Source organism: Doryrhamphus excisus, chromosome 16 (genome assembly GCF_030265055.1).
Source record: "Doryrhamphus excisus isolate RoL2022-K1 chromosome 16, RoL_Dexc_1.0, whole genome shotgun sequence".
In the NCBI taxonomy this organism is placed as follows: Eukaryota; Metazoa; Chordata; class Actinopteri; order Syngnathiformes; family Syngnathidae; genus Doryrhamphus; species Doryrhamphus excisus.
Window position 1 is genome coordinate 16,519,279 of NC_080481.1, and position 27,222 is coordinate 16,546,500.

Genomic DNA, 27,222 nt, shown 5'->3' on the forward strand with positions numbered 1-27,222 from the left:
TTTAAATACAATATTTATGTCTATAACCTTTTCACTTATTGAAAACAGCCTATTTCCAATCATATGGAAACAATTTTAATAATTAATTATTACTGTTAATTCATACTCATACTTCATAAATCAATACAATTATCAACAGCATAAGCAATCATGTAATAATATCACGAGGCAATGATACATTTATATTCATAAACGCCGTATTCACTCTTACAATCCTGATGAAAACCTTTCTGTTATATATCATAATGTAATGAAAATTAAATATTTATTCATATTAATTTATGAATTAATCATTCCTGACTGCAGACATGCCGAGCTTCCAAGCATGCATTTTCATGCTAATATCGGACATACCTGAATATGTATATGATTATGTATATACATGTATAGGGCTTGACATGACTTATAATTAGGGATGCTAATAATTATTTGTAATGATAATTCAGCATAAAATACAATATCGGTTGATATCGGTGTCAGATTTTTTTCCCGATCATGAAAACCAATCCACCGCAGGAAATACTGTATGTCATGTTGTCATGATATCAAAATTTGAGTGTTGGATAATATCAGCATATCGATTTTCTGCAACAAAAAAACCCCCAATGTCAAAATATAATATAACATAAAATAATAAAATTATTTTTTGAATAATTTTAATTAATAATAACCAATTACATTAAATCTAATAAAATGTTTTTCAAAAAATAAAATTCATCAAAAAAATTTTAATTAAAGTAAAACTAAGAATTTTAATATATGATATTCTATGTGAAATGGGCCAGCACTGCTAATTCTGAAGGCAGATCGCATGGGCAGATTACACTCACATGGCAACACAGAGAAGCTGAAATCTAATTGGACGAACAAATCTGACATCAAAAGAGTGTTGTGCCCTTCTTGATTATTTTTTTTCTAGCATGTTTGTCATGTAAATTTTTAAGCTCGTCAAACAAACTTAAATGCTAAATGCTAAAAATGCTAAAATGCTAAAATGCTAAAATGTTAAAAATGCTAAAAATGCTAAAAATGCTAAAAATGCTAAAATGCTAAAAATGCTAAAAATGTTAAAAATGCTAAAAATGCTAAAAATGCTAAAAATGCTAAAAATACTAATGGAAACTGAAAACAAAATTGTGTTATTAAATGCTCCTTGTTATTAATAAGGGAGAAAAAAATCATGGCTCAGTGTGAAAAAAGTGATTGCCCCCTAAACCTAAGAACATTGTCCTGCTGTTGGTTTCAGTTTGAGGTCTCCAACAGATGGCCTTCAGAATCCATGGTTCCATTTATGGTTCCATGGTTCCAGGTCCTGAAACAGCCAAACAGCCCCAGACCATCACACTACCACCACCGTATTTTACTGTCGTTTTCTGCGTTACTGTAAAGGAACCCAAACCTTCCAAAAAAGTTCAACCTTTATCTCTTCAGACCACAGACGTTGGATGTTGTTGTGGGGTCTTTTGTGACCTCTTGGTTGAGTCGTTGATGCACTGTTGGGGTCATTTCCGGTTGGCCGGTTAACCCTGGGAAGGTTCTGTGCTGTTTCATGTTTAGTTCTTGTGGATAGTGGCTCTCACTGTGGTGTGCTGGAGTCCTAAAGCTATAAACATGGCTTTATAACCTTTTTCCTGACTGATAGAGCTCAATAATATGTTGTGTTTTTACAGGGGGGGAAATCACTTTTTCACACAGGGTCATGTAGATTTGGATTTTTTCTTTCGAGCCGACCTGTGTGTGTGTGTGTGTGTGTGTGTGTTTCACTATGTTTAGTGATGTTTAGTGATTATCATAGCTAAGACACATAGAGTATATAAACACTTAGCACTATTATGCTATGTTAGCATGCTAACACCTGTTTGTGTTTCCTCACTTCCTTTCTTGACTCTTGTAGCCTTTCGAGCCGACCTGTGTGTGTGTGTGTGTGTGTATGTGTTTCACTATGTTAAGTGATGTTTAGTGATATTCATACAGTATATAAACACTTAGCACTATAATGCTATGTTAGCATGCTAACTTTAACAAAGTAACATTATGATCCATTTACACAGTTAGACATTTCTATAAACAATTACCACAATTATGCTAGGTGTTAGCATGCTAACTTTAGCATGTTAGCATTCCTAGCATTTTAACATTAGCATATTAGCGGTTTTCATTGGTCGACACATCAACATTTAGCACTATCATGATTGGTGTCATTATGTTAACCTTAGCATTGGTAGCATTTGAACGTTACCATAGTGGCATTTTTAGTGATTATCATAGCTAGACACATACGGCATATAAACACTTAGCATGCTAACTTTGGCAAAGTAACATTATGATCAATTTTAACAGTTAGACATTTATATAAACAATTACCACTGTTTGCTCTGTGTTAGCATGTTAACTTTAGTATGTTAGCATTCCTAGCATTTTAACATTTGCATAGTAGCAGTTTTCATTGGTCGACACATCAACATTTAGCACTATTATGATTGGTGTCATTATGTTAACTTTAGCATTGGTAGCATTTGAACGTTACCGTAGTGGCATTTTTAGTCAATATCATAGCTAGACACATACAGTATATAAACACTTAGCATGCTAACTTTAGCAAAGTAACATTATGATCCATTTTAACAGTTAGTGTTTTTACGGGGGGGGGGGATCACTTTTTCACACAGGGTCATGTAGATTTGGATTTTTTTTCCCCCTTAGTAAAAAAAATAATTTTGTATTGTCGTTGATTAATATTTACACTTTTTTATGATATGAAAAATGGAAATGTGACAAATCAGGGTCACTTTTTTTTTAAAGACGTGCTACAAAATTAGCATAATAAAGACAATGTTACAATTTCATGGGACAAGAAACAGATAGAGTTTAGGCCAGCAGAGAAGGCTTTGCTGGCTCATGATCACTTCAGGTTAATATTTAAAAAAATAATAATAATTTTTGCTATCTCGAATGTTGACATGAAATTTAGCTCAGTTCCGGAGTCGGCTGCCCCCCACCCCCCACCCCCCCACCCAGACATCCATGAGTCCAAGTCACATCACTCCGCTCCTCCTTCCACCCCCTCCCCCGTCACAGTGGTCCCGTATGGATTTAGTTCAACTGGATCTGATTGATGAATAGTCCAAAATGACATTTTTTACAGCGTAGCATGATTTATTATAAATAATAACCACCATCTATTCTTTTATGTTTTTAATGCTGCGCCTAAACGACATAAAAATGAGCTGTTTATGTTTGCAGGCGTACACCATCCAAGGACAGTATGCCATCCCGCATCCAGATGTGAGTCCGCTCCACACTGCACGCATTCCAAATATGACTCCAATCGACCCCCCTCCCCCTTCCTCTTTTATTAATATTAAACGCTAATATTAATAGGGCTTCTTTCTGACATGTATATCCTGTATCTTCTGACTTTAAAGACCTTCCTGCTGTCTGTTCTTCTTCTGTTAGACCTCAGGGGTCTTGGCCTGCAGCCCCCAACACTAGTTCTTAATATCGTCATGTTTTACCGATGCAGAGTACACACTAAAATACAGCTGCAACAATGAATCGCTGATTAATTAATTGGCCAATTAATCTACAGTTATTTTGGTATTGGATTAATGGTTTGTTTGTTTTTTTCGCACTAAATGTTTAGTTTGGTTCGACTCGGTTGGGGGTGTCCAAACCTTTTTCCAGTGAGGCCACATTTCATTTTTAAATAATCGGCATGGAATATTTTGTCTTTATTCCCATCTAATAACTATCTCTTAAACCTTATTATTAACATTATTTTCTTTTGTTTTTGTCATAATTATTATTATAATATTGTAATATATGATTAAAAGATTTTTCTGCAATATTTCCACTCTACTGTATGCTACAAAAAGATGTAATTTTTCCTTTTTTTGTAATTATACTATGAGAAAAAAGTACAAAATTTACAAGAAGAATAATTGGAATATTTGAAAAATTAAGTCAAAATTTAAATAGAAAAAAAGTCATATTGTAACGAGAAAATCAAGTACTAAAAGGATATAATTTTCCGTCATTTTACCTCATTATGAAAATTATATCATTAAAATAATAATACACTATTATCGTTATAATATGATTTTTTAATTGAAATTTTGACTTGTAATTTTTATAATGAGGTATAATGAGGAAAAATTACATACTTTTAGTACTTGATTTTTTCGTTACAATATGACTTTTTTTTATTTTGACTTAATTAATATTATAATATTATAATATATGATTAAGAGGTTTTTCTGCAATATTTCCACTCTACTGTATGCTACAAAAAGATGTAATTTTTCCTCATTATACTATGAGAAAAAAGTACAAAATTTACAAGAAGAATAATTGGAATATTTGAAAAATTAAGTCAAAATTTAAATCGAAAAAAAGTCATATTGTAACGAGAAAATGAAGTACTAAAAGGATATAATTTTTCCTCATTATACCTCATTATGAAAATTATATCATTAAAATAATAATACATTATTATCGTTACAATATGATTTTTTATTGAAATTTTGACTTTTATAATGAGGTATAATGAGGAAAAAATTCATACTTTTAGTACTTGATTTTTTGTTACAATATGACTTTTTTAATTGATATTATTATAATATTATAATGTATGATTAAAAGGTTATTCTTTAATATTCCCACTCTACTGTATGCTACTAAAAGGATGTAATTTTTCCTCATTTTACTATGAAGAAAAAGTACAAAATTTACAAGAAGAATAATTGGAACATTTGAAAAATTAAGTCAAAATTTCAATTGAAAAAAAAGTCATAATGTAACGAGAAAATCAACTACTAAAAGGATATAATTTTTCCTTATTATACCTCATTATAAAATTACTAAAAATACAATATTACTTTTTAATTACAATTTTGACTTAATTTTTCAAATTTCCAATTATTTTCTTGTAAATTTTCTTCTCGTAATTATGACTTTAGTCCCACTTTCTCATAATATTAATACTTTTTCAGAATTACCAAGAATTACAACTTTATTTTATTTCTCATAATTATTAAGTCCAGGCTAATAAAATTACATAATTTATCCTAATAATATACCAAGTTGATTCTTTTAAAATTGTAACTTTTTTTCTCATTACAAGAATACGACATTTTTATTCACATTTATTCTCCTAAAATGACACCTGTTTTGTTCCCAATTCTGCTGTTGTTGTTTTTTTTTTAATTAATAAGTATTTCTCCTTTTTTCTTGTAAATTATCTTCTTGTAATAATGATTTTATTCCGATAATATTTTGCCTTTATACTCAACACATTATAACTTTTTCAGCAAAGTAATTTCCCCAAATTTTTTTAATTGCTTTGTTTGTCATAATTTTTTTTAAAATGATTTTTTTTCCTGAAAATTTAAACTATTTTATTCTTGTAAAATTACTGCAGATTTTTACTTTTTTTTTTTTTTTTTTAGTATTTTTCTTGCTAAATTTGATCTTTCGAATGTTATGCTGCCATGTCTTCCACCCGCTTAGGAAAGGCTGCTCATGTCGTCCAATCAATGAATTGTGCTATTTTTCAGGTTGCCTTGCACATTTGGGCGAATGTTGCCCAGCGTTGACCCTCAAAAACTCACCCTACTCTCTCTAGTGATTTTCCATCCATCCATTTTCTATGCCGCTTATCCCCATTAGGGTCGCAGGGGTATGCTGGAGCCTATCCCAGCTGACTTTGGGCAGGGTGCTCTCTGGGTGTACTATCCACTGTTTGACTGTCCTTGGAGGAGGAGGTCAAGAATCTTGGGGTCTGAGGGAAGGGTTCGGCGGATCAGCCACCCTGGTGAGGTGTCCCAGGCAGGATAATGTTTCGCAACTGGCCCCGGAAGCCCTTAATGTCCTCGTTGTGGAACTGGAACTGGTGAGATGGACCGAGACCGAGATGTGTGGACCGCTGCCCCCGCAACCCGGACCAGGATAAGCGGAAGAAAATGGATGGATGGACTACCCTGCACACACGGATCTCTGCAGGGCGCGACAGTACCTGCCCCCGATATGCCGATCACATCGTTTTAGGGTTTGTTTTTTTTCTCTGGCTGTCGGGTTTGCCACTCCCCCATTCCCGTTTCCGACCAACCTACAAAACAAAACCAAAACATCCAGACCCGTAGCGTCGTACTTCCATGCGTGGCGGAGGCGACGCCAAAAGGGAAACCCAGGCCAAGTTCCTCATGAGCATCTTCGCCCTTCACCTGTTTGTGTTTCCTCACTTCCTTTCTTGACTCTTGTAGCCTTTCGAGCCGACCTGTGTGTGTGTGTGTGTGTGTGTGTGTGTATGTGTTTTACTATGTTTAGTGATGTTTAGTGATTATCATAGCTAGACACATACAGTACATAAACACTTAGCAATATTATGCTATGTTAGCATGCTAACTTTGGCAAAGTAACATTATGATCCATTTTCACAGTTAGACATTTATATAAACAATTACCACTATTATGCTAGGTGTTAGCATGCTAACTTTAGCATGTTAGCATGCCTAGCATTTTAACATTAGCATAGTAGCAGTTTTCATTGGTCGACACATCAACATTTAGCACTATCATGATTGGTGTCATTATGTTAACATTAGCATTGGTAGCATTTGAGCGTTACCTTAGTGGCATTTTTAGTGATTATCATAGCTAGACATATACAGTATATAAACACTTAGCATGCTAACTTTGGCAAAGTAACATTATGATCCATTTTCACAGTTAGACATTTATATAAACAATTACTACTATTATTCTAGGTGTTAGCATGATAACTTTAGCATGTTAGCATTCCTAGCATTTTAACATTTGCATAGTAGCAGTTTTCATTGGTAGACAAATTAACATTTAGCACTATCATGATGGGTGTCATTATGTTAACCTTAGCATTGGTAACATTTGAACGTTACCTTAGTGGCATTTTTTGTCAATATCATAGCCAGACACATACGGCATATAAACACTTAGCATGCTAACTTTGACAAAGTAACATTATGATCCATTTTCACAGTTAGACATTTATATTAACAATTACAACTATTATGCTAGGTGTTAGCATGATAACTTTAGCATGTTAGCATTCCTAGCATTTTAACATTAGCATAGTAACAGTTTTCATTGGTCGACACATCAACATTTAGCACTACCATGATTGGTGTCATTATGTTAACATTAGCATTGGTAGCATTTGAGCGTTACCTTAGTGGCATTTTAGTGATTATCATAGCGAGACATATACAGTATATAAACACTTAGCATGCTAACTTTGGCAAAGTAACATTATGATCCATTTTCACAGTTAGACATTTATATTAACAATTACAACTATTATGCTAGGTGTTAGCATGCTAACTTTAGCATGTTAGCATTCCTAGCATTTCAACATTAGCATAGTAGCAGTTTTCATTGATAGACACATCAACATTTAGCACTACCATGATTGGTGTCATTACGTTAACATTAGCATTGGTAGCATTTGAGCGTTACCTTAGTGGCATTTTTAGTGATTATCATAGCGAGACATATACAGTATATAAACACTTAGCATGCTAACTTTGGCAAAGTAACATTATGATCCATTTTCACAGTTAGACATTTATATAAAAATTGCCACTATTATGCTAGGTGTTAGCATGCTAACTTTAGCATGTTAGCATTCCTAGCATTTCAACATTTGCATAGTAGCAGTTTTCATTGGTCGTCACATCAACATTTAGCACTATCATGATTGGTGTCATTATGTTAACATTAGCATTGGTAGCATTTGAGCGTTACCTTAGTGGCATTTTTAGTGATCATCATAGCTAGACATATACAGTATATAAACACTTAGCATGCTAACTTTGGCAAAGTAACATTATGATCCATTTTCACAGTTAGACATTTATATAAACAATTACCACTATTATGCTAGGTGTTAGCATGATAACTTTAGCATGTTAGCATTCCTAGCATTTTAACATTTGCATAGTAGCAGTTTTCATTGGTAGACAAATTAACATTTAGCACTATCATGATTGGTGTCATTATGTTAACCTTAGCATTGGTAACATTTGAACGTTACCTTAGTGGCATTTTTAGTGAATATCATAGCCAGACACATACGGCATAAAAACACTTAGCATGCTAACTTTTGCAAAGTAACATTATGAGCCATTTTCACAGTTAGACATTTCTATAAACAATTACCACAATTATGCTAGGTGTTAGCATGCTAACTTTAGCATGTTAGCATTCCTAGCATTTTAACATTTGCATAGTAGCGGTTTTCGTTGGTCGACAAATCAACATTTAGCACTATCATGATTGGTGTCATTATGTTAACCATAGCATTGGTAGCATTTGAACGTTACCATAGTAGCATTTTTAGTGAATATCATAGCCAGACACATACGGCATATAAACACTTAGCATGCTAACTTTGGTAAAGTAACATTATGATACATTTTCAAAGTTAGATTATTTATATAAACAATTACCACTATTATGCTAGGTGTTAGCATGCTAACTTTAGCATGTTAGCATTCCTAGCATTTTAACATTTGCATAGTAGCAGTTTTGGTTGGTAGACACATCAACATTTAGCACTATCATGATTGGTGTTATGTTAACCTTAGCATTGGTAGCATTCAAACGTTAAAGTTTTTCGTGATTATCATAGCTAGACACATACAGTATATATACACTTAGCATGCTAACTTTAGCAGATAACACTATGATACATTTTCACAGTTAGACATTTATATAAACAATTACCACTATTATGCTAGGTGTTAGCATGCTAACTTTGGCAAAGTAACATTATGATCCATTTTCACAGTTAGACATTTATATAAACAATTATCACTATTTAGTACTATCATGCTTGGTGTTATCATGTTAACCTTAGCATTGGTAGCATTTGTATGTTAACGTTTTTAGTGATTATCATAGCTAGACACATACAGTATATAAACACTTAGCATGCTAACTTTAGCAGAGTAACATTGTGATCCATTTTCACAGTTAGACATTTATATAAACAATTACCACTATTATGCTAGGTGTTAGCATGCTATGCTAGGTGTTAGCATGCTAACTTTAGCATGTTAGCATTCCTAGCATTTTAACATTTGCATAGTAGCAGTTTTCCTTGGTAGACACATCAACATTTAGCACTATCATGATTGGTGTTTTGTTGACCTTAGCATTGGTAGCATTCGAACGTTAAAGTTTTTAGTGATTATCATAGCTAGACCCATACAGCATATATACACTTAGCATGCTAACTTTAGCAGATAACATTATGATCCATTTTCACAGTTAGACATTTATATAAACAATTAGCACTATTATGCTAGCTGTTAGCATGCTAACTTTGGCAAAGTAGCATTATGATCCATTTTCACAGTTAGACATTTATATAAACAATTAGCACTATTATGCTAGGTGTTAGCATGCTAACTTTGGCAAAGTAGCATTATGATCCATTTTCACAGTTAGACATTTATATAAACAATTAGCACTATTATGCTAGGTGTTAGCATGCTAACTTTGGCAAAGTAACATTATGATGCATTTTCACAGTTAGACATTTATATAAACAATTACGACTATTTAGCACTATCATGCTTGGTGTTATCATGCTAACCTTAGCATTGGTAGCATTCGACCGTTAACGTTTTTAGTGATTATCATAGCTAGACACATACGTGCGTGTTTGAGTGGGCAAATGTGTGTTTTTAATAATGACCTCATAGCTCTACTGTCCTCCTCCTCCCCCCCTCAGCAGTTGAGCAAGCTCCACCAGTTGGCTATGCAGCAAACCCCCTTTACCCCCCTCGGACAGACCACCCCTGCCTTCCCCGGTACGTACCCACCTACACGACAACCCTCTTTACCGAAGCTCCTTCTCTCGTTTGTACCTGCAGAGGTGAACACGTTCTCTTCCTCCTCTCTTTTCTCTTCTCTTCCTCTTGCTGTCCTCTCTTCGTCTTCTACTGCTCTCTCTTCTTCTTCTTCTTCTTCTCGTCGTCTTCCTCCGTCTGCTCTGCCTTGGACATGGCCTGCTGGTGGTCTGCTCTTGTTGATGTTGAGGTTTCTTCCCGTAGCATCCTTTCTTAAAATGATGCAACCACCTCAAAGACGTCCTGTCTAAAGAGTCGGGGGGTTCTGATGGGCGGACGTAGGCCCGGCGTGGCGCGATGCTCAAATGTTCACAAACGCTACTTTATGTCTTCTTCTTCTTCTCTTCTTCCTTGTGTGGTCAGCAGCAGGTCTGGATGCCAGTAACCAGGCCAGTACTCATGAACTCACCATTCCCAATGATGTGAGTGTATCCACGGCCAAGGGCTGGCAAGTAAAGGAACATTAGACATTTATATATGAACAATAACCACTATTATGCTAGGTGTTAGCATGCTAACTTTAGCATGTTAGCATTCCTAGCATTTTAACATTAGCATAGTAACAGTTTTCATTGGTAGACACATCAACATTTAACACTATCATGCTTGGTGTTATCATGTTAACCTTAGCATTGGTAGCATTTGAACGTTAGCATAGACACATTTTTATTGATTACACTGGGGAACAATATTTTTTCAACTTTCTGTTGCATTGGATTTTTTAACTGATTCTGAATGATTTTTAGGTGCTGATTTCAAATCTGAAATTAGTTTTTCTCCATAAGCTCTAGTTTTCATGCAATTTGAGATAGATGAAATAGTCTAAATATAACCCAAATCTATGCGTTTTGAGATTATATACATAGATTCCATTCCTGTTCCAGTTTTCAAAGGTTTGCCTTCATTAAACGATAAAGACATTGGACATGATACGAACGAGGAAGACAGTTGTGACAATGAATTGCCAGAAACTGAGTGGGAACAATCCGAGGAATGTTCTTCAGAGACTGAATCTCCCCCAGTCCCCAAGCCTCTTCACCAAACTGAACTGAATGACTTAGTTCAGGATTTAGGTCTTTCAAAGAAAGCAGCTGAGCTTTTGGCATCAAGATTACAAGGCAAAAATCTTGTTGATCACACTGTTAAAGTGTCATATTACAGAAAGCGCGACCAGCTTTTTGTGACCTTCTTTTCTGAAGACAGACAGTTTGTTTACTGCCATGATATCCCAGGTCTTCTCAAAGAACTGGGTGTTCCTCACTATGATCCAACTGAATGGCGGCTCTTTATAGACAGTTCTAAACGCAGTCTCAAGTGTGTTCTTTTGCATAATGGCAATGTTTACGGGGCAGTGCCTGTAGGTCATTCAGTTCATCTGCGGGAAGACTATGATGACATCAGAATGGTCATGGAATTCGTAAAATATCGTGAGCACAACTGGATCATTTGTGTAGACTTGAAAATGGTAAACTTCCTTCTTGGTCAACAGAAAGGTTTCACCAAGTTTCCATGTTTCCTCTGCATGTGGGACAGTCGAGCACGAGACAGACACTGGGTCCAGAAGGACTGGCCTGTTCGTGAAACCCTTGAAGCAGGCATGCCAAATATCACACATGACCCAATTGTTGACAGAGATAGGATCATCTTTCCTCCTCTGCACATCAAACTAGGTTTGATGAAACAATTTGTCAAGGCACTGGATACCGAAGGTGAATGTTTCCAACACATAATCAAAGCTATAACAGGGTTGTCGTTCGAGAAGATCAAAGCAGGTGTGTTTGATGGCCCACAGATTCGAACCCTCATTCGTGATGATCAGTTTGTTGCCAAGATGACCGCCTTGGAGAGGGCAGCATGGTTATCCTTTGTGGCAGTCGCTTAGAACTTCCTTGGAAACAACAAGGCAGAGAACTACAATGAACTTGTGAACAGAATGCTCCTCGCTTTTCGTGCTCTCAGGTGCAACATGAGCATCAAGCTCAATTTCTTGAACAGCCACCTTGACCAGTTCCCTGAAAACCTGGGGGCTGTGAGTGACGAACAAGGAGAGCGGTTCCACCAAGACCTAAAGATCATGGAAGAACGCTACCAAGGTCGCTGGGACAAAAGTATGATGGCCGACTACTGCTGGAGTATTAAACGAGATTGCCCAGATGAAGTGTACAAACGCAAAAGTTACAAACGCAAATTCCTGCCTGACTAAAATACTGTACTGACAGAAAGTGATAAGCGTTATTAGCTGTGATTGACTCTTATCTGAAGAACGTTGTAAATTATGCTTATTTCACGTTGCGATAAAGACTGTTTTCTGAGAAACGCTTCCAGAAAAACATATGGCACTTCTAACAATGGTGTACTTTAATCTAAAATCACATTTTAATGTTCTGTTTCTTTTGCCTTGTTAAATATACTGATTTGTGGCTGACATTGCAATATCCTATAATAATGCTCGATTTTTTTCTATTTTTAATAAAAATTAAAGATTGCATAAAATCTGTAGCTTGCAGAAAAAAACTAACTTCAGATTTGAACTCAGCACACTTAAATTGACTAAAAACAAGTCTTACTTTAAATGCAACATTTTGAGTGTTCCCCAGTGTTATCATAGCTAGACACTTAGCATGCTAATTTTAGCAAAGTAAGCTATGATCCATTTTCCCAGTTAGAAATTTATATCAACAATTACCACTATTATGCTAGGTGTTAGCATGCTAACTTTAGCATGTTAGCATCCCTAGCATTTTAACATTAGCATAGTATGTTACCATGCTAATGTTGCTAATGTTAAAATGTTGGGAATGCTAACATGCTAAAGTTAACATAGTAACATTAGCATAGTATGTTACTATGCTAATGCATAGTATGTTACCATGCTAATGTTGCTAATGTTAAAATGCTAGGAATGCTAACATGTTAAAGTTAGGATGTTAACACCTAGCATAATAGTGGTAATTGTTTATATAAATGTCTAACTGGGAAAATGGTTCAGAAGGTTACTTTGCTAAAGTTAGCATGCTAAGTGTTTATATACTGTATGTGTCTAGCTATGATAGTAACTAGAAATGCCACTATGTTAACGTTCGAATGTTACCAATGCTATGGTTAACATGATATCGCCAAGCATGATAGTGCTAAATGTTGATGTGTCTACCAATGAAAACTGTTACAATGCTAATTGGTAGACACATCAACATTTACCACAATCATGCTTGGTGTTATCATGTTAACCTTAGCATTGGTAGCATTTGAACGTTAAAGTTTTTAGTGATTATCATAGCTAGACACATACAGTATATAAACACTTAGCATGCTAACTTTAGCAAAGTAACCTTATGATCCATTTTCCCAGTTAGACATTTATATAAACAATTACCACTATTATGCTAGGTGTTAGCATGCTAACTTTAGCATGTTAGCATTCCTAACATTTTAACATTAGCATAGTAACAGTTTTCATTGGTCGACACATCAACATTGAGCACTATCATGTTTGGTGTTATCATGTTAACCTTAGCATTGGTAGCATTCGAACGTTAAAGCTTTTAGTGATTATCATAGGTAGACACATACTGTATATAAACACTTAGCATGCTAACTTTAGCAAAGTAACATTATGATCAATTTTCATAGTTAGACATTTATATAAACAATTACCACTATTATGCTAGGTGTTAGCATGCTAACCTTAGCATTGGTAGCATTCGAACGTTAAAGGCTTTAGCTCCGAGATGTGAGGCTGCTGCTGCCTGCTGGTGCAAAATAAGTTCAACATGAGCGGCGTTGGGGGGGGGCGCTGCGGCTGTCCTAATTCCCGCCCCCATTCTCTTCCCAGCTAATAGGCTGCATAATTGGACGCCAGGGAACCAAAATCAACGAGATCCGTCAGATGTCTGGGGCACAGATCAAAATTGCTAACGCCATGGAAGGGTCATCGGAACGCCAGATCACCATCACAGGGACCCCCGCCAACATCAGCCTGGCCCAATACCTCATCAACGCAAGGTCAGCGCTGTAGCTTTGTGTCAACCTCAAGTGGCCCCTGTGTCTTCCCGTTTACATACAAATTACATGCTTATAGTCACAATTATCAAGTCAGGACTTAGGACTTTTAGTCTTCCCGGTACATTGCACAATCATTGTTAGCATGCTAACATTATCATGTTAACAATACTAGTATGCTAACGGCATATTGGCATTTTTAGCTATTTTCATGGGTAGACACATCTATAAACACTTAGCATTATCACGCTAAGTGTGAGCTGCTAACATTAGCATGTTAGCATTCCGAGCATTTTAACATTCGCATAGTAGCAGTTTTAATTGGTAGACACATTAACATTTAGCACTATCATGATTGACGTCATTATGTTAACCTTAGCATTGGTAGCATTCGAACATTAGCATAGTGGCGTTTTAGTGATTATCATAGCTAGACATATACAGTACATAAATACTTAGCATGCTAACTTTAACAAAGTAACCTTATGATCAATTTTCAAAGTTAGACATTTATATAAACAATTACCACTATTATAGTATGCTAACTTAAGCATGTTAGCATTCCTAGCATTTTAACATTGGCATAGTAGCCCTTTTCATTGGTAAACACATCAACATTTAGCACATTTAGCATCATGCTTGGTGTCACCATGTTACCCTAAGCATTGGTAGAATTCGAACGTTAGCGTTTTTAGGGATTATCATAGCTAGACACATACAGTATATAAAAACTTAGCATGCTAACTTTAGCAAAGTAACATTATGATCCATTTTCATAGTTAGACATTTATATAAACAATTACCACTACTGTTTGGTGTTAGCATGCTAACATTAGCATGTTAGCATTCCTAGTATTTTAACATTAGCATAGTAACAGTTTTCCTTGATAGACACATCAACATTTAGCACTGTCATGATTGGTGTCATTATGTTAACCTTAGCATTGGTAGCATTTGAACGTTAACATAGTGCCATTTTTAGTGAATATCATAGCTAGACACATACAGTAAATAAACCCTTAGCATGCTAACTTTAGCAAAGTAACATTATGATCCATTTTCACAGTTAGACATTTATATAAACAATTACCACTATTATGCTAGGTGTTAGCATGCTAACTTTAGCATGTTAGCATTCCTAGTATTTTAACATTAGCATAGTAACAGTTTTCCTTGATAGACACATCAACATTTAGCATTATCATTATTGGTGTTGTTATGTTAACCTTAGCATTGGTAGCATTTGAACGTTAACATAGTGCCATTTTTAGTGATTATCATAGCTAGACACATACAGTATACAATATAAACACTTAGCATGCTAACTTTAGTATTATTAACTTTAGTAATATTATGATCCATTTTCACAGTTAGAAATGTATATAAACAATTACCACTATTATGCTTGGTGTTAGCATGCTAACTTTAGCATGTTAGCATTCCTAGCATTTTACCATTAACCTTAGCATTGGTAGCATTTTTAGTGATTATCATAACTAGACACATACAGTATACAATATAAACACTTGTGCTAACTTTAGCAAAGTAACATTATGATCCATTTTCACAGTTAGACATTTATATAAACAATTACCACTATTATGCTAGGTGTTAGCATGCTAACTTTAGCATGTTAGCATTCCTAGCGTTTTACCATTAGCATAGTAACAGTTTTCATTGGTAGACACATGAACATTTAGGTGTTATGCTAGGTGTTAGCATGCTAACTTTAGCATGTTAACATTAGCAAACTAAATATGTAGATGAAATGAATGTAGGGCTAATATTTAGGGTGTAAATCACAATATGCGGACACTATGGCACTTGGCAGAGGTCTGCGCTCCCTGAGTGCTTTTCTAGTTCTAGTCTATTTTTGCACGGGCCGCACTTTGGACACCCCTTCTTGGTGGATGCTGGAGTCTCTTTTACGTTTCCGAGTCACCATCTCTACTGTCCAGGTTTCGCGATGTGGCGGCCATGTGGAACGACCCGTCCTCCATGACCACATCCTGAGGTCCCTGGCTGGCTCTTCCATCTTTGGCCCTTCCTAAACGACTGACGATGCCCTCCAGACTCTGGCTCTCCGAAAACCCTGCGCATCGGCCATTCTGGTCCCTGTCCACGCACCATTGAGGGCCGAAGCTGACTCGGATTTCCGAGAGCCACTTAAATTCCCGTTTTAGTCACAGAAAAAAAAGAAGAAAATCTGTTTTATTAGCTTTTTGTTTTAGAGAACTGTTAAAGCATGTTGAATGTTTATTAGCAAAAACTTGTGTTGCGTTTTTTTTTTGTTTTTTGTTTTCTTTCTCTGCGTTTCTCTGTCAGTGCTGCGTCATAGAACATTTATAAGAAATCAAACATGGAACTTCATCTTGTAGAACGTAGTTACTTGCATTCGTTACCGCTCGGTGATGCTGTGGGCAGAGTGTGGTGGGATGTAAACAAACTTTTATAATACCGTCTTAGAAAAAGGGAGAATTTAGTCCAAGAAAAAGTAAAAAAAAAAAAAAAAATACAATACAGGACCCCTTTTTAGCCAATGGTATCACTCCTGGAACCTCCCTTTTGGTGTTGTACCCCGATATTTATATTCTTATTATATTGCATGTGTTACGTGTCGTATCGTCGTGTATTTGAACAGAACCCGTTCGGTGGACCTTGACATGTTACGATATTTCCGCGCTCCTGCTTTTTCCCCGCTCATGTTTTTCAGCTTGATTACCGGCCGCCCACGTGGAACCCGTGCCCCCCCCCCCCCTGCAGTCTCCTCCCATGACTAGCGTGACTAGCGTGTACGTGCATGAATGCGATTAGAGGCTATTTCATAAACTGGCTTATTGAAATGATTGTTTATGATTTGTACTGTATTTGTTTTTTTTGTATAAGGACTTTTATTGTGACAATTTTGTCAGACTACGCGGCACTCATGCAATAGAAGAACCCAAGATCCGATACCCTGGACTGACTCTGATTGGTGGCCTTGGGTTTGGTCCGAAAAAACCTTTTAGCGCTGGCAAAAAGAAACAAAAAAGGGAAAGAAGAGGTTGGAGCGAGCCAAATGGTGTTTGGGGGGGGGGCGGGGCAAGGAATGTTCAGGGCGGCGTGGCCACTCATGATTGTTTGTTTCTTTCATTGTTCAGTCGACGCTTTAAGTTTGAATGTCTTTCTATGGCAACTTTATTGCTCATATTATTATTATGATTATTATTATTATTATTATTTTTCATTCATTCATTCATTTTCTACCACTTATCCTCACGAGGGTCGCGGGGGTGCTGGAGCCTATCCCAGCTGTCTTCGGGCGAGAGGCGGGGTACATCCTGGACTGGTCATTATTATCATTATTATTTTTAATTATTATTATTATTATTATTATTTTTCATTCATTCATTGCCTACCGCTTATCCTCACGAGGGTCGCGGGGTTTGCTGGAGCCTATCCCAGATGTCTTGCGGCGAGAGGTGGGGTACACCCTGGACTGGTCATTATTATTTTTTTTTGTTTGTTTTAATTATTATTATTTTTAATTATTATTATTATTATTATTATTATTCATTCATTCATTGTCTATCCTCACGAGGGTCGCAGGGGTGCTGGAGCCTATCCCAGCTGTCTTCCGGCGAGAGGCGGGGTACACCCTGGACTGGTCTTTTTTTTTTATTATTATTATTATTATTAGTATTATTATTATTATTATTATTATTCATTCATTTTCTACCGCTTATCCTCACGAGGGTCGCAGGGGTGCTGGAGCCTATCCCAGCTATCTTGGGGCGAGAGGCGGGGTAAACCCTGGACTGGTCATTATTATTATTATTTTTAAAATTATTATTATTATTATTATTATTATTATTATTATTATTATTATTATTATTATTATTCATTCATTCATTTTCTACCGCTTATCCTCACGAGGGTCGCGGGGGGTGCTGGAGCCTATCCCAGCTGTCTTGGGGCGAGAGGTGGGGTACACCTTGGACTGGTCATTATTATTATTTTTTTTAATTATTATTATTATTATTATTATTATTCATTAATTCATTCATTCATTTTCTACCGCTTATCCTCACGAGGGTCGTGGGGGTTGCTGGAGCCTATCCCAGCTGTCTTGGGGCGAGAGGCGGGGTACACCCTTGACTGGTGGCCAGCCAATCACAGGGCACATATAGACAAACAACCATTCACACTCACATTATTATTATTATTATTATTATTATTATTATTATTATTATTATTATTATTATTATTATTATTATTATTATTATTATTATTATTATTATTATTATTATTATTATTATATTACTTGATGGTTCCTTCTCCACTGCTTTTCTGGCGGCCGCCCGTTTTTGTTCCTCCATCAGTCGACTCCAGCGAAATTCAGCGCCGATGTGAGACGGAGGCAAGGACGATCGACTCGATTTCCGCGTCCATGTACACAAACAGCTGTTGAATGTTACCGTCCAAGTCACATGATCCACCGTGCGACAACACGGCAACAGCGCACTCGGCCTTCGAAGCGGCGATGGCCGGCGGCCGTTCTGCAATAATAATGACCGGTGAAAGCGTTTTGCGTTTTTTTTTTTTTTTCAATGATTGGCGTTGAATAGAATGTCCAAAAAAAAAAAAAAACAATGCTGCGGTTCTTTTTCGGAAATATGCACATAAGACGCTCGTGTGGATCAATGATTTTTCCATGTACGGTCTAATGGCAAAGCGGGAATATTGTGCTGGTATTAATATTCATGTACAATGATGTGTTTGAAAACTGTATTTATTTACATTTATGTATATGACTGACGCAAATAATGCAATAATAGGGTGCGATGTGCAATTATTTATTATGTTGTTTTTTTTGTTGATTAGCCAGGAAAGCTGCGTAGCTTACAGAATATAACAAAAAATATTATTTTACATTTGGCAGCAGGTTTGATTTTTCAGCTTTTGAGTTGTGTGTATTGCAGTTTTTTTTGGGGGGGGGAGTAATGGAAGTTTGTAACTTTTTTGATTCATTTGCTCTGTGCAGATCTATATTAGTTGTGAGTACGTACACATGTTTAATTTCAAAGTGTTGGTAAGTATAAAAAAAACTAATAAAGTTTCAGTTTTTCTTTCTGTGACTTCCGCTGTTGATGTGCTGTGTCGCCAGCTCACTAGCGCCCCCCAAACCTTCAGGATAAAGCGAGTACTGCAAGCGCCTTTTGTATAATCTTTTGTAAAACAATTTTTTTTAAAGTAATAATGTTTCGATGTTAATATCCTAATATGACAAAAAATTAAAAAATAAATTTTAAATAAAAAAATAATAAAATAAAATAAAAAAAAAATAAATTTTAAATTTATGAGGAAAATGTTGTAAAAATTTACAAGTATAAAGTCATAAATGTACAAGTAAAAAATACATAAATTTATGAAAAACGTTTACACGAATTACGTTAACCAGAATGAAGTTACAATTTACAAGAAAAAAATATTATTATTATTAATTATTGCTAAAATAATAGTAATAGTAATTTTAATAGTAAAATTAATTAGTAAAATTAATAATTTAAGGGGGAAAAAAATCACGAGAAATACAGAGAAGTACTACATGTACAACTTTATTCTCATACATTTACTTTATTGTTGTAATATTAAAATGTTTTTACTTGTAAATGAAATGTACAACTTCTTTCCCCTGAATTCATAACTTTATTCTCATAGATTTTCAAAATTTATGTCATAAATTTATTACTTTTGTCTCGTAAATGTACGACTTTGTTCTTGTAGTATAACAACTTTTTTTCTCAAAAAGTTCCGACTTTATTCTCGTATGTTTTGCCTTTTTTTAATTAATTTAAAAAAAAAAATTTATATTTCACCTCTATGCTACTAAAGTAGTTTATTCCCGTAAGATTATGGCTTTTTCATTTTAATATTTGGACTGTATTCTAGGAAAATTAAAATAAAAATACAAAAAATTCTGTTATTTTTTCAAATAATTTTCCAAATAATATCACAATATTATTATATACAATTGCTATTTTCAGTTACAATTTAGTTACAATTTACAAGAAAAAAAAATGGAATATTGCTAAAATAATAGTGTAATTAATAATTTAAGGCGGGAAAAAATCACAAATTTCCAACTTTTTTGTTGTAAACGTACGAGAAATACAGAGAAGTACATGTACAACTTTATTCTCATACATTTACTTTATTGATGTAATATTAAAATGTTTTTACTTGTCAATGAAATGTACAACTTTTGTTGAAAAAAAAGTTTTACTTTTAAGGGAATAAAGTCTTACATTTACATTTTTGTCATAAATTTATTACTTTTGTCTCGTAAATGTACAACTTTGTTCTCGTAGTAAAATAACTTTTTTTTCTCGTATGTTTTGCCTTTTTTCAATCAATTTTTAATTGTTTTTCTTTATTATTTCACCTCTATGCTACTAAAGTAGTTTATTCCCGTAAGATTATGGCTTTTTCATTTTAATATTTAGAATGTATTCTAGTAAAATTACAAAAAATAATAATAATCTGTTATTTTTTCAATTAATTTTCCAAATAATATCAAAACATTATTATATACAATTGCTATTTCAGTTACAATTTAGAAAGAAAAAAATTGGAATATTGCTAAAATAATAGTAATTAATAATTTAAGGGGGGGGAAAATCACAAATCTCATACATTTACTTTATTGTTGTAATATTAAAATGTTTTTACTTGTAAATGAAATGTACAACTTCTTTCTCATGAATTCATAACTTTATTCTCGTAGATTTTCAAAATTTTTGTCATAAATTTATTACTTTTGTCTCGTAAATGTACGACTTTGTTCTCGTAGTAAAATAACTTTTTTTTCTCGTATGTTTTGCCTTTTTTCAATCAATTTTTAATTGTTTTTCTTTATTATTCTAATTATTCTAATATTTTACCTCGATGCTACTAAAGTAGTTTATTCCCGTAAGATTATGGCTTTTTCATTTTAATATTTGGACTGTATTCTAGTAAAATTAAAAAAAAAAATTCTGTTATTTTTTTCAATTAATTTTCCAAATAATATCACACTTACATTACATTATTATATAAAATTGCTATTTTCTATTCTTGTGAAATTTTCCATTCATTTTCATAAAATCGACTTTCTTCTAGTAATATTTAGTCTTTGTTGTCGACCTTGTTCTTTGCTTGGACCACTCGAGTGCGAAAAAGGAAAAATCAAGCAGCAGTCGGCAATCAGTCAAAGTATCGACGCCTCGCTGTCCCGCCAATCAGCTGCAGGTGTCGCCGATAAATTCTCGTTGGACACGGCGATGGACCATTTGGGATGATTGTGAAAGGAATTCTAATTTGTATGTAAAGAATAGACTAATTGCAAAGTGCCTTACGCCTAAATGACTAATTAGTGAAAGTTCCTTTTATAGAATCCCACAATTTGGTCTGAGAGCGAGGGGAACGTTCAAGGACCGATGAGTGATTAGCAGTGAAACAATGCATGAAGGCCAACGTGGAGGTTGGGGGTTGGGGGGGGGGGGGGGGTACCTTGAGAGACCATTAATGACTGGTAATTGCAACGCCAGTACATTTAGATTGAACGGCCAGGGTATGAGATGCAGCAGGAAGATGCATTCAGGGACACACAGTGTAAATAAGTTTGTGTCGGGTGGCTCAGGTCCAATGCTAACCTTTGTGGTGCATTTGAGAGTCAACATTAAAACGAGAAAAGCACATTCCTCCATGCTGTAGTTACCCCCATATTGTGATTTACACCATAAATATAATATCTACATATTGACATTCATTGGCCATAAAAACATTATGGAAGAGTTTGAATGACTTAAAGAATACAGCATGCTAACATACGCAAAAACGCAAAATATGTGGCAATAAAAGGGATTCTGAAAATCAGACACTCTTAAATAAACACAACCATGACCATGCTACTGTGCCAATGTTAGCATGCTAGCAATGCTAACATCAGCCTCGTAGCATTTTACAAATTAGCATACTAACAGGAGGCTAACTTCTCCATGTGAAGGAGGAACGGCTGTACTTGGAGATCCTCACCCTGATTCTAAAAATCAGACGCTCTTAAACACAACCACGAAGGGACTCGAACCCTCAATCTTCTGATCCGAAGTCAGACGCCTTATCCATTAGGCCACATGGTCCTCTGCTAGTAGTTTCACAGGTTGATTTCCTTTTTTGATTTTTCATACAAATTCAGACACTCTTAAATAAACACAACCATGCCAATGTTAGCATGCTAGCAATGCTAACATCAGCCTCACAGCATTTTAAAAATTATCATACTAACAGGAGGCTAACCTCTCCATGTGAAGGAGGAACGGTTCTTCTCGGAGATCCTCAAACTGATTTTAAAAATCAGACGCTCTTAAACACAACCACGAAGGGACTCGAACCCTCAATCTTCTGATCCGAAGTCAGACGCCTTATCCATTAGGCCACGTGGTCCTCTTCCAGGGGAACGTATGAGGGATTCTGAAAATCAGACATTCTTCAAAAACACAAGCATGACCATGCTACTATGCCAATGTTAGCATGCTAACAATGCTAACATCAGCCTCATAGCTTTTTAAAAATGAGCATACTAATAGTAGGCTAACCTCTCCATGTGAAGGAGGAACGGCTCTATTTGGAGATCCTCACCCTGATTCTAAAAAGCAGATGCTCTTAACCACAACCACGAAGGGACTCGAACCCTCAATCTTCTGATCCGAAGTCAGACGCCTTATCCATTAGGCCACATGGTCCTCTGCCGGAGGTTTCATAGGTTGAGGATACCAGGGATTCTGAAAATCAGACACTCTTAAATAAACACAACCATGACCATGTTACTGTGCCAATGTTAGCATGCTAACAATGCTAACATCAGCCTCACGGCATTTTAAAAATTAGCATACTAACAGGAGGCTAACCTCTCCATGTGAAGGAGGAACGGCTCTACTTGGAGATCCTCACCCTGATTCTAAAAATCAGATGCTCTTAACCACAACCACGAAGGGACTCGAACCCTCAATCTTCTGATCCGAAGTCAGACGCCTTATCCATTAGGCCACATGGTCCTCTGCCGGAGGTTTCATAGGTTGAGGATACCAGGGATTCTGAAAATCAGACACTCTTAAATAAACACAACCATGACCATGTTACTGTGCCAATGTTAGCATGCTAACAATGCTAACATCAGCCTCACGGCATTTTAAAAATTAGCATACTAACAGGAGGCTAACCTCTCCATGTGAAGGAGGAACGGCTCTACTTGGAGATCCTCACCCTGATTCTAAAAATTAGATGCTCTTAAACACAACCACCAAAAAAAGTCCCCAGCTAATATTAGCATACTAACATTAGCATGCTAACACGGCATATGATAGTGGCCCATATATATGTGTCTCCCCATGAAAGTATCAAAATGCTAATATACTAATGTTACCATGCTAACAATGTTAACATTAGCATGTTTACATGGTTGGCCACACGTCATCTTTACCAGTACAGACTTCGGTGGACGTAAATGCAGACGAGACAGCAAATTAGAATCAGATGACATTTCTAGCCAAAGAATATCGGGACAAAGGAGACATAAAAAGACACAACCATGACCATGACACGATGCCAATGTTAGCATGCTAACAACGCTAACATCAGCCTTGCAGCATTTTACAAATTAGCATACTAACAGGAGGCTAACCTCTCCATGTGAAGGAGGAACGGCTCTACTCGGAGATCCTCACCCTGATTCTAAAAATCAGATGTTCTTAAACATAACCACGAAGGGACTCGAACCCTCAATCTTCTGATCCGAAGTCAGACGCCTTATCCATTAGGCCACATGGTCCTCTGCCAGTGGGCAATAAGGGTGATTCTGAAAATCAGACACTCTTCAAAAACACAAGCATGACCATGCTAATATGCCAATGTTAGCATGCTCCCAATGCTAACATTAGGTTCATAGCATTTTACAAATTAGCATACTAAGGTCAAATTCCATGATGATCACATGCAAGCACATTTACAGACATGTACAAGACATGTAACGTCCCTCTGATGTACTTGTTCCTGATCCTATCCATCCTGGTCACTCCCAATGAGAACCTCATACATGAAAATGACAAAAAAAGTCCCCAACTAATATTAGCATGCTATCATTAGCATGCTAACACGGAGCATGATAGTGGCGCATATATATGTGTCTCCCCATGAAAGTATAAAAATGCTAATATACTAATGTTACCATGCTAACAATGTTAACATTAGCATGTTTACATATTTATTTATTTTTTTATTTGCTTTGTATATTTTTATCATGTTATACGTTGGCCACTCGTCATCTTTACCAGCGCAGACTTTGGTGGACGTAAATGCGGACGAGACATCAAATTAGAATCAGATGACATTTCTAGCCAAAGAATATCGGGACAAAGGAGACATAAAAGATCTTCTCCTCCGTTTAAATTCCCATTTTGCATTTTTCCTCCTCACTATCTTTCGTGATCTTTGACATTTAAACACGGGCTGGGATTCTAACAGGCGCAGACGTCACTTTTGTATATCGCCACTTGTGATGTGTACCGTGGGGCCGACGCTTGGCATCGAACAACAACTATTGAAATCATTCTATTTGTTCTTCACCGCTCACATTTCCAACCAGGAATTATCCGATATCCTTTTTTAAAAATTAACATTTATTAATCATTTTCTGATGCACGGTGGTGGAGTGGTTAGCGCGCAGGCCTCACAGCTAGGAGACCCGTGTTCAATTCCACTCTCTGCCATCTCTGTGAGGAGTTTGCATGTTCTCACTAATTTTTGAAGGCACTAAACGCCTCACATAGCAACTTAATACTCAAAGGTGTACATACAAATATACAAACATGTCCCAATATGACTTTAAAATAATATTTCAAGTTTCCTCTTGTAAATTACAATTACAATTACAAATTACAAATTACAATTACAACTTTATTTAGTTTTGTTTGTTTCACACAATAGTACAACTTTTTTAGAAGTATTTTTTCTTGAATATTGCCAAGAACATATTGCTCATGAACATAAAATTGTAACCTTTTTTCTTGTTAGCATACCACTTTTTTTCTGCTAATAATTTCTGAAAGTCAAAATATTATGGGAAAAGAGTCCTAATATTACAGAAAGGAAATGTACAAAAATTATTGAAGAGGAAAGTTTGAATATTAAATAAAAACAGCAGCAGAAATGGAAAAGAGCCAAGGTCGTACTAATATTACGCCTTTTCACTTATTCCAAGGCTGAGATGCATTTTAATAAAATATATAAATATATATTTACACTGTGACTGGCAAAAGTTTGGACACCCCTGAAGTGAAAGTGTCCTTGAGGACACATGGTGTCATCAAGCACTCTTTCTTGTCTGCTTCTTGTTCCGAGTCGAAAGCTTTGCTTCCATTTGCAACCCAGAATGTCCATTCTCCATGCTAGCAATGCTAACATCAGCCTCGTAGCATTTTACAAATGAGCATAGTAACAGGAGGCTAACCTCTCCATGTGAAGGAGGAAGAGCTCTACTCGGAGATCTTCACCTTGATTCTAAAAATCAGATGCTCTTAAACACAACCACAAAGGGACTCGAACCCTCAATCTTCTGAGCCGAAGTCAGACCCCTTATCCATTAGGCCACATGGTCCTCTGGCAGAGATTTCACGGGTTAATTTCCTTTTTTGCTTTTTTATAGAAATTCAGACACGCTTAAATAAACACAACCATGCCAATGTTAGCATGCTAGCAATGCTAACATGTGCCTCTTAGCATTTTACAAATGAGCATACTAACAGGAGGCTAACCTCTCCATGTGAAGGAGGAACCGCTCTACTCGGAGATCCTCACCTTGATTCTAAAAATCAGATCCTCTTAAACACAACCACGAAGGGACTCGAACCCTCAATCTTCTGATCCGAAGTCAGACGCCTTCTCCATTAGGCCACGTGGTCCTCTGGCAGAGGTTCCACAAGTTGATTTCCTTTTTTTCTGATCAGACGCTCTTCAAAAACACAACCATGACAATGCTACTGTGCCAATGTTAGCATGCTCGCAATGCTAACATCAGCTTCATAGCATTTTACAAATGAGCATACTAACAGGAGGCTAACCTCTCGATGTAAAGGAGGAAGAGGTCTACTCGGAGATCCTCAATTTGATTCTAAAAATTAGATGCTCTTAAAAACAACCACGAAGGGACTCGAACCCTCAATCTTCTGATCCGAAGTCAGACGCCTTATCCATTAGGCCACGTGGTCCTCTGGCAGAGGCTTCACAAGTTGATTTCCTTTTTTTCTGATCAGACGCTCTTTGAAAACACAACCATGAAAATGCTACTGTGCCAATGTTAGCATGCTAGCAATGCTAACATCAGCGTCGTAGCATTTTACAAATGAGCCAAGAGGCTAACCTCTCATTGTGAAGGAGGAAGAGCTCCACTCGGAGATCTTTAACCTGATTCTAAAAATCAGATGCTCTTAAACACAACCACGAAGGGACTCGAACCCTCAATCTTCTGATCCGAAGTCAGACGCCTTATCCATTAGGCCACGTGGTCCTCTGCCAGTTTTTTCAGAGGTTGATTTCTTTTTTTGCTTGACTGAGGATACAAGGGCTTCTGAAAATCAGAAACTCTTAAATAAACCATGCTACTATGCCAATGTTAGCATGCTCACAATGCTAAAATTAGCCTCGTAGCATTTTACAAATTAGCATACTAAGGTCAAGTTCCATGATGCCCACATGCAAGCACATTTAACAGACATGTACAAGACATGTAATGTCCCTCTGATGTACTCGTTCCTGATCCTATCCATCCTGGTCACTCCCAATGAGAACCTCATTAGTGTCACACATGTCTCACATACAAATGAAGAACTACAAAGACAAGTTCACAGGTAGATTCATTCTACAAACCTTTTGAGGGTCCCAAAACCCCCCAAAGTAGTTTTTGTGCTATTAAAGAATCTCAACCACAAAGGGACTCGAACCCTCAATCTTCTGATCCGAAGTCAGACGCCTTATCCATTAGGCCACGTGGTCCTCTACCAGAGGTTCCACAGGTTGGTTTCCTTTTTTGCTTGACTGAGGATACAAGGGATTCTGAAAATCAGACACTCTTAAATAAACCATGCTACTATGCCAATGTTAGCATGCTCACAATGCTAACATTAGCCTTGTAGCATTTTACAAATTAGCATATTAAGGTCAAGTTCCATGATGACCACATGCGAGCACATTTACAGACATGTAATGTCCCTTGAATGTACTCATTCCTGATCCTATCCATCCTGGTCACTCCCAATGAGAA

The 27,222-nt window shown here is 36.1% G+C and overlaps 1 protein-coding gene and 9 non-coding genes across 21 annotated transcripts in view; 1 reads left to right on the forward strand and 9 right to left on the reverse strand.

The window, feature by feature from the left end:
- The window catches only part of LOC131104132 (poly(rC)-binding protein 3-like), a 40,071-nt gene extending 21,065 nt beyond the window's left edge, over positions 1-19,006 (forward strand). For 3 of the 12 annotated variants that reach the window (XM_058050965.1, XM_058050969.1, XM_058050964.1), the window contains 5 exons: positions 3,244-3,285; positions 9,773-9,851; positions 10,254-10,312; positions 13,723-13,892; positions 15,848-19,006. In XM_058050965.1, coding sequence (XP_057906948.1) covers positions 3,244-3,285; positions 9,773-9,851; positions 10,254-10,312; positions 13,723-13,892; positions 15,848-15,902 — 405 coding nt within the window. In that variant the 3' untranslated portion in view covers positions 15,903-19,006. Of the gene's footprint in view, positions 1-3,243; positions 3,286-9,772; positions 9,852-10,253; positions 10,313-13,722; positions 13,893-15,847 lie in introns of those variants that run through there. The other 9 variants (XM_058050971.1, XM_058050967.1, XM_058050970.1 and 6 more) reach the window with 6 other exon arrangements.
- A 2,969-nt stretch (positions 19,007-21,975) lies between these two features.
- On the reverse strand, positions 21,976-22,048 carry trnar-ucg (transfer RNA arginine (anticodon UCG)). The gene has a single exon. It is a non-coding gene; the product is annotated as a tRNA-Arg (tRNA).
- A 231-nt stretch (positions 22,049-22,279) lies between these two features.
- On the reverse strand, positions 22,280-22,352 carry trnar-ucg (transfer RNA arginine (anticodon UCG)). The gene has a single exon. It is a non-coding gene; the product is annotated as a tRNA-Arg (tRNA).
- A 226-nt stretch (positions 22,353-22,578) lies between these two features.
- trnar-ucg (transfer RNA arginine (anticodon UCG)) lies at positions 22,579-22,651 on the reverse strand. Its single transcript has one exon. It is a non-coding gene; the product is annotated as a tRNA-Arg (tRNA).
- Positions 22,652-22,890: 239 nt separating this feature from the next.
- On the reverse strand, positions 22,891-22,963 carry trnar-ucg (transfer RNA arginine (anticodon UCG)). The gene has a single exon. It is a non-coding gene; the product is annotated as a tRNA-Arg (tRNA).
- A 700-nt stretch (positions 22,964-23,663) lies between these two features.
- trnar-ucg (transfer RNA arginine (anticodon UCG)) lies at positions 23,664-23,736 on the reverse strand. The gene has a single exon. It is a non-coding gene; the product is annotated as a tRNA-Arg (tRNA).
- A 2,055-nt stretch (positions 23,737-25,791) lies between these two features.
- trnar-ucg (transfer RNA arginine (anticodon UCG)) lies at positions 25,792-25,864 on the reverse strand. The gene has a single exon. It is a non-coding gene; the product is annotated as a tRNA-Arg (tRNA).
- Positions 25,865-26,097: 233 nt separating this feature from the next.
- Positions 26,098-26,170, reverse strand: trnar-ucg (transfer RNA arginine (anticodon UCG)). The gene has a single exon. It is a non-coding gene; the product is annotated as a tRNA-Arg (tRNA).
- A 226-nt stretch (positions 26,171-26,396) lies between these two features.
- Positions 26,397-26,469, reverse strand: trnar-ucg (transfer RNA arginine (anticodon UCG)). Its single transcript has one exon. It is a non-coding gene; the product is annotated as a tRNA-Arg (tRNA).
- A 412-nt stretch (positions 26,470-26,881) lies between these two features.
- Positions 26,882-26,954, reverse strand: trnar-ucg (transfer RNA arginine (anticodon UCG)). Its single transcript has one exon. It is a non-coding gene; the product is annotated as a tRNA-Arg (tRNA).
- Between the last annotated feature and the right edge of the window lie 268 nt (positions 26,955-27,222).